Source organism: Phalacrocorax carbo, chromosome 1, assembly GCF_963921805.1.
Source record: "Phalacrocorax carbo chromosome 1, bPhaCar2.1, whole genome shotgun sequence".
NCBI classification, from domain to species: domain Eukaryota; kingdom Metazoa; phylum Chordata; class Aves; order Suliformes; family Phalacrocoracidae; genus Phalacrocorax; species Phalacrocorax carbo.
In genome coordinates, this window is record NC_087513.1 from 86937795 (window position 1) to 86959061 (window position 21267).

The following is a 21267-nucleotide window of genomic DNA, read 5'->3' on the forward strand; positions in this document are numbered from 1 at the left end:
TTTCGCCGCGTTTGGGGTGCCGCTCTCACCCCGAGGCCGTTATTCACAACGGACAACGAGGCCCTGACCGGGGCGCTGCGGGGCGGGGCGTGGGGGCGGCTGCTGGCGGCTCCGGGCCCCTCACCTGGCAGACCCCCTACCTGGCAGACCCCGGCAGGATCGGGCCAGGCGGCGGCGGAAAGCGCTTTCTGCCTCACCCCCCTTCCCTCCCTCCCTCCGCCGGGCGGCGGCAGCAGCGCTGAGGGGAGAAGGGGAGCTCCTGAGGGGAGCGGCGGGAAGGGCGGCCCAGGCTTTTCCCCGCTCGGGTGCCGGGACGAAGGGTCCCCCTCCCTGCCCTCCATCCCCTGGCGAACACGGGGACTGCGTCCGCCATAAAGGGGATGCTCGGCGCAAAGTTAGCAGGCGGTGAGATGAGGGACGGGGTAGAACCATAGAACCACAGAACGGGTTGGGTTGGAAGGGACCTTTAGAGGTCATCTAGTCCAACCCACCCTGCAGTGAGCAGGGACATCTTCAACTAGATCAGGTTGCTCAGAGCCCCGTCCAACCTGACCTTGAATGTTTCCAGGGATGGGGCCTCCACAACCTCTCTGGGCAACCTGTTCCAGTGTTTCACCACCCTCATAGTAAAAATATTTTCCCTTATATCCAGTCTAAATCTACCTTCCTTTAGCTTAAAAGCATTACCCCTTGTCCTGTCACAAGAGGTCTTGCTAAAGAGGGTGCCCCATCCTTCCTTCAGTCCTCCTTTAGGTACTGAAAGGCTGCAATAAGGTCTTCCCGCAGCCTTCTCTTCTCCAGGCTGAACAACCCCAACTCTCTCAGCCTGTCCTCATAAGATGGGGTAGTGTTCATGCTAAAAGGTGGCTCCCTGGGCTAGCCTGTAGGGCCAGGAGCATTGTCCCTACGGAGTGATGTGCAGCTTCGTTCAGGGTCCATTAGCAGGTGGTGTCCAGATGGAAGGAGAGAAGGAGCTGTGCATGGCTGTTTTCAAGGAGATCTCAGGAAGGGATCTCCCCACCGACATCTCCAAATGTGAGAAACACACCAAATTAGTTCAGTACCTCCCTAACATACAGCCAGTAAAGTCACTTCTGTGTTGAGTTTACAGCAAAGTGTTCAGGTCATCATTAGTCATCAGGGATTCAGGAATTAAGGATGGGAACAATCCTCAATCTGTGGGTGAAGACGGGGTGTTGCCCTCTGAGTCCAACCTTAAACTAGGGATTAGTAAAGTCTCACAGTCTCTAAATCCCTTTCCTTATCTCACTTCCTTGCTGAGCATTCATGTTGACTTCCCTCATGTTGATGATGAGGCCAAGAGTGGAAATGAAGATGGCAGTCCTCTGGCAGATGGTCCTGAGAATGTGAAGCAATATGAGGCATTACCAGCGGCATTTAAAGATAATGCTTTCCAGAGACGTAGCAAAGCAGAGGCCTATGAGAAGCAGCACATATCAGAAATGCACCAGAGGGACCTGCTTGGGGAGTGGCAGTATGACAGCATTCATCTACAAAAGGCCTTTGAGAGCCTCCACAGCATCCTTCTCCATCCAGAAGATGCTATAGGAGATGATCACTCTGGATACAGTGAGTGTGAGGAAATCAACAGTCAGATAGCAGATCTTCAGCAGCATGAGGCATCCCATACAGAGAAACCCCACAAATGTCCCAAATGTAACAAGGCCTTCAGGTGGTGCTCTGATTTAATTAAACACCAGAGAATCCACACAGGTGAGAAGCCCTTCATGTGCAGTGAGGGTGGGGAAAACTTCAGGGTGAGCTCCCACCTTATCTCCCACAGAAGAATGCACACAGGAGAAAGGCCATACCCTTGTCTTAAATGCAGGAAAATCTTCAGCCGAAACTCTCACCTTAGAAATCATCAGAAAGCCCACACTGGTGAGAGGCCCTTTGAATGCATGCTGTGTGGAAAAGGCTTCAGTCATTTCTCAACACTCGCCCAGCACCAGCGAACCCACACAGATGAGAAGCCCTATATGTGTTCCCAGTGTGGGAAATGCTTCAAACAGAGCGCTCACACCAATAGACACCAGCGAGTCCACACCAGAGAAAACCCTTTATGTGTAATGAGTGTGGGAAGTGCTTCCAAAACAAGACATACCTCAAGCAGCACTGTAAACTTCACCTGAAATAGTCAGCAGGACAGCATTTCCCTTGGGTCTATGGGCATTGGTGCCTTGCCTTTAAAAAAAAATTATAAATGTGTGATTGAAAGAAGGAAAAACCCACCAAGGGGAGGAAAGGATCTCTGTCACGGTACAAGTAGGTTGCTGATGAGGTGGGAGTAGGGTGGCAGGGTAGGGCAGAAGTGGAAATAAGCTTCTTGTCAGCAGGAATGGCTTGTCCTGAGGATTGAAGGAAGAGATGCAGTAACAAGAAATAGGGAGGTAGTTCAGCAAAAGAGGAATTTGGTTCTTAGAAATCTGATTGTTGGGAGATGGCCCTTGGAGAGATGAAAAAATCCCACTGTCTTGCTGAGAAGGCAACAATGACAAAGCAGGCTCCGGCAATAGAAGCCTGCATTTGGGAAATGAGTCACTTATTGAACTGCAGAAGAAAAGTTGTCCTGTATTCTCTCTGGCAGCATCTGTAGGTATTTTAGGAACTCTATTAAACCTGGGCAAAGATGCCCCAGTTTTCTGTTATGTGTTGTGATGTTCCAGCTCTTTGATGTGTTAAGTGCCTTCCCTTATTAAATAGCAGCTCTGCTTCTGTTGTTCTCCCTCTTCCTTTCCTGCTCTATTTCCATATGCCTGGATCATCCTTTCTACTACTTGAGTGACAGAGCAGCCATGGCTGCGGCCATCATTGGTCTCACAGGACATTAGGATGAAATCTCACTAGCCTAGAAAAATAATGGGTGTTACTGTTTGTTAAATACCTTTTTGCTTTTCTGAGAAGTATTTGATAGCCGCTTTCAGCAGTATTTTGTCTTATGCATCCTGAGAGCCTTATTCAACCCTGGAGGCAACTAAGATAACCATGTATATGTAACTATATGGAGCTGATTAGTAGCTTTACTAGCAGCACTCAGAGGGCTGTGAATTTTACATAATTGGGAGTCTTTTGGATGGTTATGACCAGCACAGAGCCTTCTGCATAGACACAAAGTGCAAGTGGGCAACTGGGAAAGGAGCATGGATAGTGGTGACTGGAGGGAAACAGAAGGCAAACGGAGGAGCCCAGAGGGGAATGGAGGTGGAAATAGAACTGGAGGGAACTGGAGGGGAACAGGGTATGTACAGAGGGGAATGGAGAGGAACCATCTGGTGAGAAAAAAGCCAACAATGCAGGAGACTGGAGGGGAAAAGAACATGAATGTTGAGGCTCAAGGGGAAGAAGGCATGAACAGAGGGGCTGTATCTAAACAGATTTTCATCAGAGAGATCTAGACAGAATGAGAACATGAAGACCCAGGCCCACTCCCTTTCCTGTGCATCGTGTCTCTAACCACAGGAGAAGAGGCCTCAGCTGTGCTCGGCCAGTTTTGCAGATCCTCATACCTAACCTTCCACACAAGTTCACAAGCCGCAAACTCCTTGGTTCTCCACAGCCAGACAAATGGCATGCCTGGGCTTCTGAGGTCTCAGCTGTCGCCTGCCCTCTAGACATCTGGCTTTTGCTCTCTCCATTGACCTGCCTGCAGCCCCAGAGCCCAGGGTAACTAGGGTACTAAAGCTTTTTGGGATGGATCACACTGAGACGCTCTGCTCCCTGGCTGCTGCCTCCCTCCTCACCTCTGTTCAAAGGGTGGGGAGATCCTGGACATCTGTGTTCCTGAAGCCCCAGGAGGGCAGTAGGGTAAAGGGGTTAGAGCAGGAACACAAGACTCTGGAGGTTTGAGTTCTGCCCTTCATGGGCAAATCATTCTCACCAACAACTACTCTGCAGTTCAGACACCTGTTGGGTAGACAACATACTTGGTTTTAGCAGTGTTTTAGAAAGAAATTTTAGGGCATATGAATGAAATTAAGTGGCCTAAAAGGGGTCCGTAAGTAGACACTGAGACATTTAAAATGGGCACAGCAGCAAGGCAGAGGCATACTGACTGTTTCTCACACCTGTGTGCCTTGGGTAGTTGGTGGCAGCTGCCTAACTGCTGCAGTTGGTAATGAGTGGCTGATTGATGTGGGATTGATTTGACCTCATTTTGGTCAATTTTGCAGCCTGGGTTTAAGCAAAACTGGAAAATCAAACAGACAATTGGGCTAATTGCCAAGCTAAGCAGCAGGGGTTGATCCTTCCAACAAATGCCTGTGAGCAGGAGACCATCTTAAACCACATTTTATTGGCTCCTTTTCTGGATAGGGTGACCACCCAGCTTATAAAATAGTTTGTTTAAAAATGTCATTGGCCAAATTATGTCCAGACCACAGCAACTGCTAAATTATTCTCCATTTTTCTGTGATGCACGCAAGATTTGTGCCTGGGGTGGTTCCATGCCACCACATTGCAGGTCCTTTGCTCACTGTCAGCAGCATGCTTCAGAATGCTCTACAGTTAATAGGAAAATGGGAAACTTTGGCTCCTACTTCAGTGAGCAGCTGTGACAGAGAAAGGTGCTTCAGTCACAGGTTTCTTGCCCCAGTGTTGGACCAAAGACAAGAAAACAGCATGTGCCCAGGCTGCCTTTTTGTGTGGTTCTGCAGCTTATGCTGAAACACTGGAGCAGCCTGTTACAATGCTTAACCACTCTTTCAGTAAAGAAATTTTTCCTAATATCCAAACTAAACCTCCCCCGGCGCAACTTGAGGCCATTTCCCCTCATAACTTGGAGAAGAGACCAACACCCACCTCACTACAACCTCCTTTCAGATAGTTGTAGAGAGCAGTAAGGTTGCATGGGGCTGTTGTGACCCAAGTGCAGGACCCAGCACTTGGCCTTGTTAAACCTCATACAATTGGCCTTGGCCCATCGATCCAGCCTGTCCAGATCGCTCTGCAGACCCTTCCTACCCTCGAGCAGATTGACATTCCTAACCAATTTGGTGTCATCTGCAAACTTACTGAGGGTGCGCTCAGTCCCCTCATCCAGATCATTGATAAAGATATTAAACAAGGCTGGCCCCAGTACTGAGCCCTGGGGAAAACACAACTTGTGACCAGCCACCAATTGGATTTAACTCCATTCACCACAACTCTCTAGACTCAGGCATCCAGGCAGTTTTTTACCCAGTGAAGAGTACGCTCATCCAAGCCGTGAGCAGCCAGTTTCTCCAGGAGAATGCTGTGGTAAACTGTGTCAAAGGCTTTACTAAAGTCCAGGTAGATAACATCCACAGCCTTTCCCTCATACATTAAGGAGGTCACCTTGTCATAGAAGGTGATCATGTTGGTCAGACAGGACCTGCCCTTCATAAACCCATGCTGAGTGGGCCTGATCACCTGGTTGTCCTGCATATGCTGTGTGATGGCACTCAGGATGATCTGCTCCACAACCTTCCCCAGCACTGAGGTCAGGCTGACTGGCCTGTAGTTCCCCAGATACTCCTTCTGGCCCTTCTTGTAGATGGGTGTCACATTTCCTGACCTCCAGTCTACTGGGACCTCCCCAGTTAGCCAGGACTGCTGATAAAGGATTGAAAGTGGCTCAGTGAGCACTTCCACCAACTCCCTCAGTACACCTGGGTGGATCCTGTCCAGCCCCATAGACTTGTGTGTGTCTAAGTGGTGTAGCAGATCACTAACCATTTCCCCTTCGATCATGGGGGCTTCATTCTGCTCCCCATCCCTGTCTTCCAGCTCAGGGGGCTGGGTACCCAGAGAACAACTGGTCTTAATATTAAGGACTAAGGCAAAGCAGGCATTAAGGACCTCAGCCTTTTCTTCATTCTTTCTCACTATGGTGTTTCCCCCTGCATCCTATAAAGGATGGAGATTCTCCTTAGCCTTCCTTTTGCTGATAATATATTCATAGAAACATTTTTAATTGTCTTTTATGGAAGGAGTCAGATTAAGTTCTAACTGGGCTTTGGCCCTTCTAATTTTCTCCCTGTATAACCTCACGACATCTTACTTGTTACTAAAGAAAATGTTAATATTTGCACTGGGACTATCTAATATTTAGGACACTGAATAACTAAACTCAACACAGACTTCAAGGTGCCAGCATCTCCGGAAATGTGATTTATTCACATTAGTACTAAGTCAGGAAAAATGTTTCTTTTCACACCACCCTGAACGTAACAGAGAAATTCCCGTCTTTTAGAGCTGTTTTCAGCAAGTGAGCTGTATGTTTAAGAATCACACCTATTTGTTCAGACAAGTTCTACATTTTTGGCCCAAATGTCAAGTTACACATTCTGCAGGAACTCATATGGTCATAAGAAGAGCACAGGGACAGCACATGTGAATCTAGCAGCTAAAGTTAGCCTTTGTTCCCAGCTGAAACCTGGAATTAGCAAGATTTTTTTCCCAGCACTTTATTTTCCTCAGTGTTCACAAATATCTTGACTCTGCAGTGGAAACCCTTCAGTGAACAAGGCTGTCTTGCAATATTTTTCTGCTTTTCAGCTTGTTGAAGCTGTTGTTCGGCTGGGCAGCCATCAGGTTTATTGCAAAATTGGTAACTAGGAAAAAGAATGGATGAGGAAGTCTTCACCTGACCAAATCTCCCCCTTCTCTCCCTCTGCAAGCCATCCTAACTAAAATCATGTTGCATTTAAGTTGTGCTTTTGGCCTCACAATGCTTACAGTGCCCAAATTTGCTCTCAGGTTCAACTGTCCAGTGAATGGCATACAAGACTGGACAATGCTCTTGAAAAAGTGAGTCAGATTTGTAACAGCTTTTGCAAACAGGTGGCTTCTACCTGCCGTGTGTTTGGTAAGGCTGGCAAGAGCTGAGTGAGCTGAGTAGTATTTGTAAAGTGTAATCATAGTTCTAGGATGAATTGTGCTTTACAAAAGCCTTAAAGGCGCCGTGGAGTGAAAAGAAGGGCTGATGTGTTCACACAACAGACTGTGTGGAGTCTTCCTAAAATAATTCCTTTCTGCTGCAAAAGCTGTAGAAGTGGTTGTGGACTACACAGTAAAGTTACCCTGATCAGCCTGTACTCAACAAAACAAATGAACATTTATTTATTCTGAGTTGTGGCAGGGAGGGTGTAGGGGGGAATCATGGGGCTGTTACACAGAGTCTTCATTTAAATGCTTTGTAGTTATCTGCTGCTGCTATTCACCCAGCTCTCCTCTGACTCAAGGCCCTACTTGTTTAGCCAGGTCTCAGCTCCTCTTAAGACTTAGGCAGCCTTGCTTTTCAGGAACTCCCTTCTCTGTGGGACCATGGAGGCAATCCACTGACCAGTGCACTGCTTGGCCTCTTCCCATGTGTAGCGGGGCATGTAGCCAAAATCCTTCTGTGCTTTTCTATAAGAGAAGGTGAATGGGGTGTTCAATAGAGTGACCAGGTGACGGTTGGTGGAGGGGATATATCTGACAAAGGGCCTGAGCAAGAAGCTTATGATCTCCAGCATCAGCGAGAAGTAATACAACATTTTCAGAGGCATGGGGAGCCGGGGCTCGATTCCAAACCCCAGGTCCCTGGTCAGCTCATAATTTAGATCTGCATAGCTCATATGAGGAGTATCATCTGAGATGTAGTAGAACTTCCCCCTGATATGCTTGGCTTTCTCTGGGACCTGAAGGGCTTTTGCTGCCTGCACATGTGCCCAGGCGATATTCCCCACATAGACGGGGTTCACCAAAGCCTCCTTCCGGGAGATGCGCAGGTAGACATTTTTGTTCAACAGACACTTATCCAGATGACTTTGAAGAAATGGGCATCCTTCTCCAAAAATGTACATGGATCTCAGGGCACAAGTCGTCAGCGTGCCACCATCCTTTAACACCTGGCCATTTGCTTTCAGCACAGAATCCTCTGCCAGTCTCTTACTCTGGGCGTAAGGAGATTTTGATACACCCTCATAAACTGTATCTTCATCACCATTGAAAATTGGGTCACCTTTGCAGTTTGGGCCTGCCGCTTCTATGGTACTGGTATATATGAAGTGCTGGACGTTACAGCGGACACATGCTTCCAGCAGTAGCTGAGTACCTTCAAAAGAGAAACTTGCAAGTTAGTCTAGAGCTCTCCAGGCAGGGAAAAAAGTGAGCTTTTTAGATCAGAAACAGCATCTCTGGCCTGAGCTTGGCCAGGTCTCCCCTCTTCGCAGCTGGAAGAATACTGTCCCGAACTGGGCAGCATGTTCAATGAAACTGAACCTGCTCTGAATCAGTATTTAAGTGGTACCAGTGCACCTGCTGGACTTAAACAAGGATGAACACTTGGTCTTAATTACATGTTGTGGCGTTTTTATGCCAAGAGTCAAATTTTTCTCTTGCTTAGGCTAGCATGGATGCTGACCACAGATTCAGGGGCTTGTGCCCGTTGGGTTGACTTGGCTTAAGGCAGAGACCCTGCAGAAGCTGCCCCTCTCATTAGGAACCATCCATCCTGTATGCTGAAGCCCCTTGTTTCCATACTTGAGGATGCTCTTGGGTGGTTTGATAAGCAGGGACAGAATTAACGTGGGACCTGAAGGCTTGCTCCAAAATCAGCTTCACCCAGTGGGAGTCTATCCACCACTCGAAGTGGCTTTGGAGGAGGGCTCAAAGAGAAAGATCTTACGTCAGAACAATGCATGATACTATGTAGTCAAAGATCATAGACTAAAGTGCAGTGAGCAAAGTGATGATTGTGTAGGTATGCCTCCTTTTTTTGGGCATATTCTGGATTTTACTTGCAACAATACAGAATTTCTTACTCTCAAAATCATATTCTAATGCTTTCATGAAGGAGAGCAGAGGTAAACTGGCAAGTTCAAGGTCTTCCAAGCATCCAAGAGGGTTAGGCTAGGAAAGCACATTCAGGGGGAGAATAAATATTTTAATAAACTGGGTTGTTTTAATTACAAGTGGAATCTTTTGGGGTTTTTTTCTTCTGAGCTTTGAGGTAAAAATTGCCTTATTTGTTGCACACGGTGTAATGAGAGAGATTATGTGTGAAAGGGACAGTGATTTTGGAACAGAAGATACAGCTCAAAGACATTTGAAAATGTCTTCGGCAAAGGAACATTAAACCAAACTGACTGATATATCAGAAGGGTGTGGCCTAAAATCTAGGGGCTAAAATAAAACACTAGTAGTGAGGCACATAAATGATTTATCGAGCCTGCGCACTCTGTTAACAACTAAAGGCAGTACAGTGCAGAACAGGCTACCATTGCTAAAGAGAATATAATGAATAAAAGAGGTTCAGAGGACCAAGGAATATTGGCAGCAAAATATGGACCCATTAATGAGTGACGAATGGGAAGAATTATTGAACTGAATATCGTTAGGGCATCAAAATTCCTTTTTCAAGCTTGAACAAGAAACAGAAAGAAGTTGAAACAAATGGAAAATAGTCCTGGATGAGGCTTTAAGAAACACTAAAGTGCAAAGAAAAAAGGTTACACGGTCAGGAATAAATTTACATGAAAAGTGAGTTCATGCAAATCACTGTTTGGGTGACACACAAGCCAGGGTCATCTGGAAAATTAATTAATTAATTAATTAATTAATTATATTATTTTAAAAATTAATAGCTTAATTCTTGCCATCAATGTTGCTTAGAAAGTGAGGGAAAGTAATAAAGTGCAGAAGGGCTAGAGAAAATCAAATGAGAAAGCAAGTTTTAAAAAAAGCAAACATGAAATTATCCTGGCAGTTGGTATCTGTTCAAGATCAATTTCACCCAAAAATCTGTTTTATTTGCAAATCAGAGTTGTATGTAAAAAAGCAAAAGGTTCTTACAGTAATGGGTATTTGAGCATCTTTCACATAGCATGTAATGAAGTAAATCTTCTGTGGAGCAGGTCTCCAAGTTTTGCTTGCACACAAAGCCCTTCTGTTTGAGGATCTGATTCACAGAATGCACTTCTGTTTGGATTATATTTAATTATTTTCTTAATTCTCTTCCTCCTACAAATTTGCCTCCCTTCCCTTCCTAAAAGGATGTTTTTGCTCTGAGGCATTGTGTGGCATGTGAGACAGAGGAAAGCCCTGCACCATGGCAAGTTTAACTTGTTTGCTTCTGTTCTGGTTTGTGAACATCCACATCTGATTCTTTGTTTTCTAGGCGAAACAAAACTTTCATCCCACATGTCTATGAAGTACATAGCAGTGTCTTGGCAGGTCAGGAAACCAGAAGAGCATCAGAATGGAAATGGAGGGATATAGGGAAGAGGACAGCAGTATTTACTGACTGACCTTAGGGTCAGTTTGCTCTAGGAGCAGGACTGGTGTGTGCTTTCATTCTACCAGATGTTGACAGCTAACGTCACTGGCCCTATGGGCTTTTTTCACCCATGGGCAGACTCCGTTGGAGGTTGAGGGTCTGAAAGATTTATGAAAACCTAGATACTTTGTGCCTAAGTCTAAACCTGCCAAAAGGAATGACGGGACTTAAATAAACTCTAGCTCTGACTCCACCTCAGAGCTAGAGAGTTTTCTGCTTTTTGGGAATGCTTTTTAATATTTGTTTCGTTTTGGTTTGTTGTTTTTTTTTATTCCCCCCATGGGTTTAGACAACTCATTCTGCTGTGAAAAACAGATTGTAGCAGGACTACATTCATAGATAGCGAGTTTTACAAACCCTCTCTCTGGACTACCACCCATGTATATTTCTTTTTCATACTACCTGATGCACAGGTGTACAGGAGCTTGCTGTTCTGCTCTTCCCTCCTGGCAGGAATGTAAGAATCTGCCCACAGGGCTCTAATTTGTGGTCACTGTCAATTTGTGGCTTTGACTGAACAGAAATGAAAGGGCCTGGAAGCTGAATGTGCAGGCATTGAGGCAGGCTAAAACAACCAAAATGCCATCCCACTATTTTTAAGATGCACGCAAGGGACAACTCAGCTACAATGAATGCTCTCTTGCTCTGGACACTGGTGAGTAGACAATATTTGTAAAAGTGGTGCCTGTAGAAACATGTTCCTGATTTTTCTGTGAGAAAGCCCTGTATCATCAGCAAAGGGGAACAAAGGATCAGGAAAACTATTCATGTAAACCCTCACCAAGGAGCTGAAGCAACACAGCCAGGGAGGTCAGTGTGCACGCAGGTTAGGCAGTACCAGTACTCTGAAAGGCATAGAGAATTTTGAGATCAGAGGGAGGGGGATGAAGTTGTTCTTTTAGCAAATATATTTAAGTTTCCCAGCAGCTGTTGCCACACAGGTCATTTCCAAGTAAAAACCTTCACCCTTCATCTGATCTTTTCATGAGAAACAGGGGTTCCATAGTAGAAAATGGAGATCCCATCCCTAAACGAGAGGTCACTGAAACTCCTCCCTCCCATAGCCTTGTGATAATTAGAGGAATTTTAATTATAAGCTCAAGGTGGGAAAGCATCTGCTCCTCTCTCTGAACTGCATTTATGCACACACAGACATAATGGCAAATGGGAGGAAAAGAAGTGGAGGAAGAAAAAGAACAGGAAACAGAGAGCCACAGGGTTTGGGACATTAGCAGTGCAATTTTGCTGTAATTGCAGATAAAGCCTCTAGTGTTTATAAAAATTAAAAAACGTACACAGGCAGTGATGCTACATGGGGCGGGAGAGTAAGATCTGGTTTTCTCAAATGTGCATTGGGATTTCAGAGGTGAATTGCTTCCAGAAAGGTCCACTGAGCATGGGATTATGGCTGTCCCCACTGAAGGCAGAGCCTGTGCAGTTCTCAGTATGGGCATATGTGAGTGCTGACAGGAGTGAATGATCCTGCAGTGCCCTGCCGTGGAAGACAGGTGCGTGCTGGGTGTGGAGAGGGCCAGAGCTGCATAGGGCTGCACATATGCATGCTTTGCACTCACCAGTGTGGCTGTGCAAGATGCAGAACAACCCAGTTAATCTGGTTTAAAAAGAACACGTCAGGTGCTCCTTTTCCTGAGCCGATGATGATCAGGACATAGTAGACACGGGTTTGAGAAAGGTGCTTCATCTGCTCACCTGTTACATTGACTTCCCAGAGCAGCTGCTTCTCTACAAGGCCCAACGTGTCAATGATAGAAGCTGTGTGGATGATGAGAGACACACCCTGACAGGCACGGTGCAGGAACGTCACATCTCGGATGTCCCCTTCCAGGATTTTCACCTCAGTCTTACCCTGGAACTCTGCAAGGGCAGCAGAAAACAAAGCAAATGACTTTACAGGCATCCTAAGGAGAGCACTGAAAGGAGCGGTGAAGGGCTGTGTGGAAGCTGATGCTGTGCCTGGGAGGTGCTGACCGCTCAGGCACAGGAGTGATATTTTAAGGCTGGCAAAACAGAAGGTGTTTTCCAATGGCTATATTGTCAAGTGCTAATTACAGCGCTACAGGAGTCTATGTTGCATTACCTACTGTATTTTTTGAGCCAATATTCAACATGGTTATTTCTTTCTTTTTTTTTTTGTAAAGAGAAATTTTTCCCACAGCAAGCAAGGGCCTGAAGCTTCCTTCAGGTGTGAATATTTTAAAGTTCACAGGGGGAGTAGCTTTAGCTATGCATGTTCTGGTGACTGGCTATTTATAAAAGTGTTAACCCAAGTATACTGAACAGCCAGGCACTGCATGCTCTGTCTTCAAGGTGATGAATGACCTCTCTCTACCCACAGCATGTGTGCTCAGAGCTGTGTTCACACCTATTTTCTGCCCCTTGACCTTGCCCATATGGCAGCTCTTCTAACACATTACTTAAAGTTCTGACACATCTTTTTTATGTACCTCAGCCAGGACTTACTGTGCCTCTTCTAACTCCAGCTCTGACTCCATTTCAGCATCTGTGCTGTGGGGTAATTTTTAGCATGCACATCTTTCTGGTCCAAAGCTGAACTCTCAAGGCTGCTCTCCTGAGCTACCTCAACCCTGACTTGTTTTAACTCCTTCTTTTTAAGCCTTCTCCCTCCCCAGCAGCTAATCTGTGTGACCCTGGTGCAGTCCTAGGTCTCAGAGCCACCCTTTCCCTAAGTTTTGCTGGGCAGAAGCATCCTCATACAGCCCAGAACTACACTAACAAAATTGAGCCAGTACAGGATGATCACCTGGAGGAAATTTACACTCTGAGGCAACGCTACTCTCCTGGGAAACCTGCTGGCCTGGCTGCAGCTATGCCATGGGAGAGGAAAGGACTTTCTCAGCATGACTTACAGATTTTTAGGACGTGGTGTCATTATAGCAAGTCCTCCTGCGAGACTCAGCTGTGGCTGCACTAGAGGGCTCCCCCGGCACAGCTACCGGGAAGGGACCCTGCAGAACAGGGAGATGCTCTGTCTTCTTCCAGCGTAATCAAATGCCCATTTTAGATAAGAGAAGACCCTGATTAATTTATACAGCTTATAGCCGCAGCCATGACTGAAATCTCATGTATCCTGGTGCTTTTTCACCAGCTCCAAAGCAGGCAGTATCTCATCCTATGTCTTTAATGGAAAAACACTAGTCTTTAATGGATAAACACTAAGAGAGACTGCTGCTGGGATCTGGAACTGAGTGGGAGTATCTTTTAAAATGGTTTTATCTCATTAACTCTGTAGCATGCTAAAATGCAAGCCTGTATTAATTTAACAATTATTCTGATGCAACAGGCTTGAGGGCCTTTTTATTTTTCATCAGTCAGTTCCTCTGACTGTGAAATTTGTGAAACATTTACAAAACTGTTACTAAATCTAGAGTTACTGCCCTCACAGCATAGTCACTGCCACATGCTCTCTTATGCTCTTTTACTTTACAGAGTGCATTCATTTCCTAGGGCTGTTTCCAGAAGGTTTACACTGACCTCTACTTGTATGGTTGCACAAGTGTCAAACTATGGGGCTAGGCTTTTTGTTAAGCACCTGGCAGTTAGATTTGCCCTATGAAACATTGGTCTTTGTACAGCCTTTAGGCTGACGTTCTCCATGAAAAAGGCTTTGTGGATTTGCAACAATCCAAAGGACTGAAATACATGGTTTCCAGAATGTAAATTCTGACATGCAGCCCCTTCAGAGTGACCACTGTGCCTGGCAGGGGTTAGGAAAATAGAACTTTTTACACATGCAAATCAAAGCTCTCAGGAAAAATACAAAAGAAATCTGTCCTTTTTAAAGCTGATCACAGGGATACTTGGTATCAGTCACTAGAAAGCTGCTGCCTAGCTGCTTTGTGCCCTGTTGGGCTTGCAATTTAAGTTGTGTGTGTGATACAAGGCAGGAAAGCTGCTCCTCCATTCCACTTTAGCCAGCAGAAGTTGCCGTGGTAAGTACAACATGAGCCTTTTTCACTTTACCAGCATCAGCTAGATGTCAGGATTCAGCAGATCGATCTTGTTTTGTGCTTGGAATTGAAGAGAGGAAAGATGAAATGATTGACAGACAGCGGTTTCAGTATGAGATGGACAGCAGAGAGAAACTTGATTTCCATCTGCACAAACCATTGCCCAGGCATCATAAAAGCATGTGTCCCCAGTGGTAGGGGGAGGAAAAGAATAAATTCATCTCAGCACTCCATTTTTGCATACAGTGATTATGAGAAAGTACCTACCCCCTGGGAAATCTGCTTCTACTTCACCAGTGGTTTCTGTGTCCTCTGAGCTGTAAGCAATGCTCCCTGCTTGCTCTGGGGTAGTTTTTGCTTGGAAATGCAATGATTACTCAATAAAATTCAGTGTCCTGTTGTGAGGAGTGTCTGACTTAGCAGTCTAGTCAGACTATTTTCCCTGAACTGTCGTCTTCTTTTCTATGTGTTGTTTAAAGTTCAAGCAAACAGCAATGTCTGTGGGACTTAGCTTGAATTTATTAGTGCTCTTTTAAAGAGGTCCTAACAGCTGTGGGGTAGATGGTGGGGAAAAGCACTCCTCACGAGATCTCCACTTTCCTGGTTAACGGGGTGGTTCATTAAAATGGTCTACTTTTGAGTATTCATGGGAGAAAATTAAAAATTACATCTTATTTTCATTTATTGTTTTCTTTGACCCAGGGAAGCTGAAATGTTTATAATGTTCCCATTTCAGCTACTGGTGTGTTCTGTTGCTACTCTGCCTTTTTTTTTTGAATGCAATAATAAAGGCAAATGAATGTCTGCAATGTTGAGCAAAAAGCCAGGAGGAAGTTTCCCAGAGCAGGAATTTCCCCCCTGCAAAAGTCAAAAAAAACCCTTTCCTTCTCCCTCCACTTTCCTTCTCTTTTGGAGCAGTACTGGCTTAGCAGTTGAAAAACACTCAGTGCTCAAGCATCACACAAGCTATAAATGTCTGTCTCTGAAAAATGACATGAAATGAGGGTTCAAGGAGAGAGAGGGAAGATGTACAGAAGGATGAGACAAGGGGGAGTCAGTGGTTTGAAATAGTGAGAAATCCTCTTGAGGACAACCTGTGAGTTTCCAACTTTTCCAGAAGTGCCAGTCCAATAGTAAACAAACAAACATAAAAAGTTGCATAAGTGGAAGCAGAGGAAAGGCAGAGAGATAAATTTGAAGTGGGGATGGGAGGTAGGAAACCCAAGGCACCAAACTACCATGTTCAACATGACGTTCATTCTCAACCACACAGTGTAACTGGGGAGAGTCCAGCTCACAGCACTTGACATTGATTGGATCATCCTGGACTCCCTAGGGCTGTGGAAGACCGCAGATGCCACTGTTTACGCAGACTGAGTGCAATGGTCAAGGTCTCAGCAGGAAAGTTGTTTGGCAAAGGAGGAGTGTCCCTGAGTGTCTCCTGGCACGAGAGCTGTAACTTGCACATACTCCTCCATCTTAACTACCCACATCCCTGACTCTGCAAGTAAAGCTACTGCAAGTAAAAGGTGCTCAAGAGCTTAGTGAGGAAGAAAACCACTCAGCTCTGCCCCTGGCCATTCAAGAAATCCAAACAACATATGCTAGCAAGTGGAAGTCCCTGCAGTAAAAACAGTGAAGACTCTGGCCTCACAGTTTTTGAAGCAGCAATGTGCTAGAGAAGGGCTTGAAAGGGAATGGCAGGACAATATTTCAAGTAGTCTCAAGCACAAGCACTGGCAGGACACTTGAAGATATGTAGCTCTAGAGGCTGATACAAACAGAGGGACTGCTAGCCAAAGTGCAGGGCCTTAAGGCAGTTCAAACACATCTGAAATGCCAGCCTGTTGTTCCTACTACCTGCTTGTGGGGGTAAAAAGCTCTGATAACTGATTTTTCCCTTCCCCCTGTGCTGGTCAGACAGGCAGCAGGAATATTGCAAGAATAGTATGGGAAGTACCTGGGCAGTGTTCAGTGGAGGAAGGAGGGAGGATAAGGAAAGAGGTCCTAGAGCTTTTCTATTAACAAAAAGGGAACCGCAAAACCTGTGCTGCAGCCCAGCCAAAACTGTGCTCACATAAACAGTCATTTTCACTCCCCAGGAAGCTCCATTATCCCCACAAAGCTCTTCTGGCCCTAAGCAGCACTGATGCTTCTGCAGCTGCCCTGCTGCATCAGTGCTAAACCACACATGCTGCTGCTGCTGCAAGCGCTTCAGCCTACTGCAGCTGCAGGTTCTGTCACTGTGGGAACTGCCTGGAAATTGGAGCAGGAAGGGCTGCTGGAAGGCAGAGCAGGAAGGCTTAAGGGCATCACGCAAATCCTCAGTGAAACGCTAATGAGATTTAATGAGAAGGAACTCTGAGTTGTATAAAACCGTCCTAAAAGCTTGTGCAATTTGCACCATGTTTATGGTGCACTGTTACTATTCTTTGCTGACACTTAAGCACTTTATAGCAAGATAGTGACTCTTTAGCAAACCATATGGAGATATTGCATAAGGGCTCCCATGTAGTTGTTGTAGAGGAAGAATAGTCTTGAGGTTAAGATGTGATGGAGGAAAGCATTGTCAAGTAAATGTGATGTAGGGACTTAAAAAAGTGATTGAATTTAGGTTCCTATCTGCCTTTTTATAGATATGCTCAGGATACAAGGAAATGGGACATTTAAAATTTAATACTCTGAGCTGCTTTCCCCACCACAGACCATTTCTGACACTGGGCATATCACTCACTTATGCTGTCTCCAGTCCATTAAAGAAGCCAGAGTCCTGACTTGCCCTTTGCAAATTTGTCCTGCCTCTTATGTACATAGCACCAAAGAGCTCTGCTCTCCAGGCAACTGTGATAATTTTAATAATCATAAAAAGAAATTTTTAAGGTACCTCCTCACAACTCTCAGCGAGAAGATCACTATTAACCAAACTAATCACAGGTTGAAGAAAACCATTAGCATTTGCACCCGCAACTTTGCCACTGCCTTCTAGTCTAGCACATCAGAGCCCAGGACAGTACGCTCTGGGTTACACTGCCCCCCACTCCCCCAGTACAGCAGTGCTTGTGTTTTCCTTCCCCCCAAGCAGAATTGTGAGATTTTTGCACTAATTGTGCTCTGTGGGTTTTGATGTAAAAGAATATAGGTCTCTCTTCCAATCTAGAGAAGCCTCAGGGTCTGGCAAAGAAAACTCTTGCTTTTATGTTTCACATCTGATTTCCATGCTGGAGGGAGAGGGGAGGATAAAGCAAGACTTCTTTGAAATAAAACCTCTATCTGGAAATCCGGTTTGGATGAGAAGTAAAGATTTCCAAGCTAGCCACATGAGACAACAGCATATATACCCGCAACACATAGTCCTCCTGAGATGGTACTTACTGCCAAGTCTCCCGAGTGCTTCTTTGCTAAAGGCTTTGTCCAGCAGTCGGATCTCAGCCAGTGCCTCTTCTTCTTCCAACAGCAAGCGGACAATCCTCTGACCAAGAAATCCTCCTGCTCCTGTCACCAGACAACTTACCCCAGCCAGGGACATTGCTCTGAGTTGTTCCTCTGTGGCAAACTGGCTGTCTCTTGAGTTTAGACTGGCTGGTTCCCCTCCTGCTTGAGGAAATTAACACACAATATCAACCTCTGGAGTCTTTACAAATCAAAGGGTGTTACCAGAAGGAGAGACTACTGGAAAACAAACTCTAACCAATTTTAAAAGCATGTCTTACTCCTGCTAGCTATTCCTATTCAGAAGTAGCCTACGCATTTTTCCACGCAAAGAAAAAACTATTTACAAACTACTACAAACCAAAAAAATTAACAAATCTGAAAATGCTCAGAATCAACTTCAATGCCAAACAAACCCCACAAAAGTCTGCCTTAATCCTTGGTTCCACCTCTCTAGCATTCAAAAGACTGTGGGGGAGATTCTCCTGTATTTATAGACCTCAGTCATTTTGCTTCCCCTCCCTCTCAAGTGCCTCCTTTGCTGCAAATGAATGTGGTGCTTCCACCTCCCCCCACCCCCCTCCTGCCTCAAAGAGGAAGGCTCTCGATATGATGAGGTCTAAGCCTAGATGCAGTCCTGCATGCCTAAATACTCAGAGGCTAAACCCTCATGCCGGTAATTCTCTGTAGCTGGGCTTGCTTGTATAACATAGTATTAACATGAAGGTAGACAGCATTAAAATTAAATGTAAGTAGCAGGACTAGCTGTTTATAATGGTTTGAGAAGTGGGCCCTGCTGCTGTAGACTTTTTTGGCTACTGCGCTCCCCCACACAGCATAGGTTTCTCACTCTCTCTGTGCAAGATCAAAAACTAACCTCTGGGATTTTGTATTTGCTCGGTATACTCAAGGCATTTGAAGTGATTAAATGGTCTAATGTACTATTAAAGTTAAGTTAAAGCTGTGGGAGAAAAAGATTCACCTCTGAAATGTCTGGTGTGGGAGGACCTAGCTAAAAGAAGGCTGTGGCTGGCTGTTTGTGCTTTTGCAGTGAGCTGTGTCATTACTTTTTACATCTCCAAAATACAGAGAAAATGCCCAGGTGTTTCTCCCTAGGGTTTCACTCCAGTTCTAGCAAAACTCTTTTCTAAAGTGTGAGACCAGGACAGGGCTTAGGCATGAGCCTGAAGCTCCTAATATCTGCACTGCCTTCCCAGGTGTCACGATCCACTGTTGGTCTGACCATTTGGCAGAGGTTAAACCCCCTTGCTTTCCAACCAACCTCAGGTAGCTCAGGGTGGTTGGGGGCGGCTGGGCTTAACTTCTGATTAACTCCAATGTTTTATCGTGACTTCGTTCCTTTTACATTCTCAGAAACAGAATTAAGACTCAAAACTGAGTCAAGTGACAAGTCACTTTATTTGGCCAATAAGTAGGCAGGGGAAAAGGACAGAAAGAGAGAAAAGAGTGAGAAAGGGAGAGAGACAGAGTTGTGATAGCTACCACCATGGATCTGTGGCATCCCGTCAGTCCGATGTATCTTTGAATCTGGTGGGAGAATGTCCTTCTTTCTTTGTTCTTCTTTCTTCTTTATTCTTTCTTCCCTTCCCGCTGGTCTCCGCTGGTTTCATCTTTTATAGCGTTGTTCTCAGAACTGTTTTGCATACCCACGCCTCCCATTTGGTGATGGGGATGCACACCCAGTACCGTCACTAGAAGGTCTAGAGGGTCTGAATCGCCCATATGTGGTCAGTTGACCCTGGGCCGGGCATATGCGCAGAGGACTAGGGCTATGTGCTCTGAGGCAACAGGATGCATATGTGTTCCTGTCCAGTCAAACTATGCTGGCTGCTGTGATGATGAGGTTTTGGTGGTTAAACTGTCCTGCTCAGTTGCCATGGTGGTTAAACTGTCCTAGTTGCCCTGGTGGCTAAATCTGTCCTGCCAGCAATGTTGGCCCTTATACCAGGTCTGTGTACTGTCAGGACACGCTGGCTGGAGCTGTATTTTCTCTCTCCCTCTCACACAGGGATAGGCAGAAATCCCTACTGAAACAAGACGATAAATACTTAAGTGCCTTAAGTGAGAGGGAAGTTACAAAGAAGCCCAGCAACGCAACTAATTAGGCTGAAATCACTGGAAAGGGAATCACTGATTTCAGGTACAGCTGGAATGGATCTCTAAAAATGCTTTATTTGCATTCGTGCAACTAACTCCTAAACTCCCTTTTTTGTTTTGTCATGAATTTTGTTCAGTCATTAAAGAGAGCCCTGGAGAAAAGCTATAGAAGCAGTACCCCCATACTGTTACTTTTTTAGAGCAAAACTGGGCCTGCAAGTGAAGAGGAAAGCAAAACCATTTCTGTTGGAGGAGAAAGGTTACTAGCTGACACAGATGACAAAGTTTTGGCAACTGTTTCGATCACAGCGTCCTTGAAAATCCTTCCCTTACCCCAACAAAGCTTTAAAAAAATTGTTATCAGTGCTTCTTTCCTTGGCTTCTCTCAAGCAGGACCTTGATGATGTATGTCCTTATCAGAAGCTGCTGCAAATTAATTTTGTGCAGTGCATGCATTTTGCAAGGAAAATAACTGACCAAAGCCTGCCGCTGCAACCAGTGTTCTCTGAAACAGTTTTTACTTTTTACCTTTTTACCAGGTTTTGCCTCTTTACAGTTAGAAGGAAAATAACATGCCTTAAAGAGGCATTATAAAAACAGACAACACAACATAGCCTCTCAGGTAGAAAACACTCTCCTACACCAAGCTTGCCTGTTAGAATGACCAAGTTTAGCAGGGGTAGTGCTTTACATGAGAGTATGAGTGCTGCATAGGGGACTGTAGGGAGGTTTATTACTGCTGTGCTTTGTTCGTCTTAGGTACCACTGGGCCAAATGTTTGGCTTAGTTTGAGGGAATTTTATGCATCACTACATAGCAACCTTCATTTGAACTGCTGCTTGTGGATGTCAGGGATCAGTCAGCAGCAGTTTGCTCAGTTCAAGTGCAGACCTGCTGGTGCTTCCGGCAGTCTCACCCAGAAACAACATTTTCACCTTCTGTTTCTTCTTGACATTGCTGTGGGGGGGTGCTGGATGGCATGACAGCTCCTCTGTACTGCAGACAAGACTGGCTCTGGTGTTCCCTGAAGGACACAGAGGCAGATGCCCCAGAGCGGTGTCAATGAGCAACAAGGCCAGAGCCCACTGGTGGTGACTCTGACCACCATAGAATCATTAAGGTCGGAAAAGACCCTTAAGATCATCAAGTCCAACTGCTAACCTATCACTGCCAAGTCCACCACTAAACCATATCCTCAAGCACCACGTCTACCCTTCTTTTAAATACCTCCAGGGATGGAGACACAACCACCACCCTGGGCAGCCTGTTCCAATGTTTGACAACCCTTTCAGTAAAGACATTATTCCTAATATCCAACCTAAACTTCGCCTGGCGCAGCTTGAGGCCATTTCCTCTCGTCCTATCACTTGTTACTAGGGAGAAGAGACCAACCCCTGCCTCGCTACAACCTCCTTTCAGGTAGTTGTAGAG

At 45.5% G+C, this 21267-nt stretch overlaps 1 protein-coding gene across 1 annotated transcript; it reads right to left on the reverse strand.

Annotated features, from left to right (window-relative positions):
* Positions 1-6537: 6537 nt before the first annotated feature.
* HSD3B1 (hydroxy-delta-5-steroid dehydrogenase, 3 beta- and steroid delta-isomerase 1) lies at positions 6538-19944 on the reverse strand. Its single transcript, XM_009514569.2, has 3 exons — positions 17662-19944; positions 12011-12175; positions 6538-8077 (listed from the first exon to the last, which is right to left on the reverse strand). Exons 1-3 carry the CDS (start codon positions 17813-17815, stop codon positions 7263-7265), a joined length of 1134 nt encoding a protein of 377 aa, XP_009512864.1. The 5' UTR covers positions 17816-19944; the 3' UTR covers positions 6538-7262.
* Positions 19945-21267: the final 1323 nt, after the last annotated feature.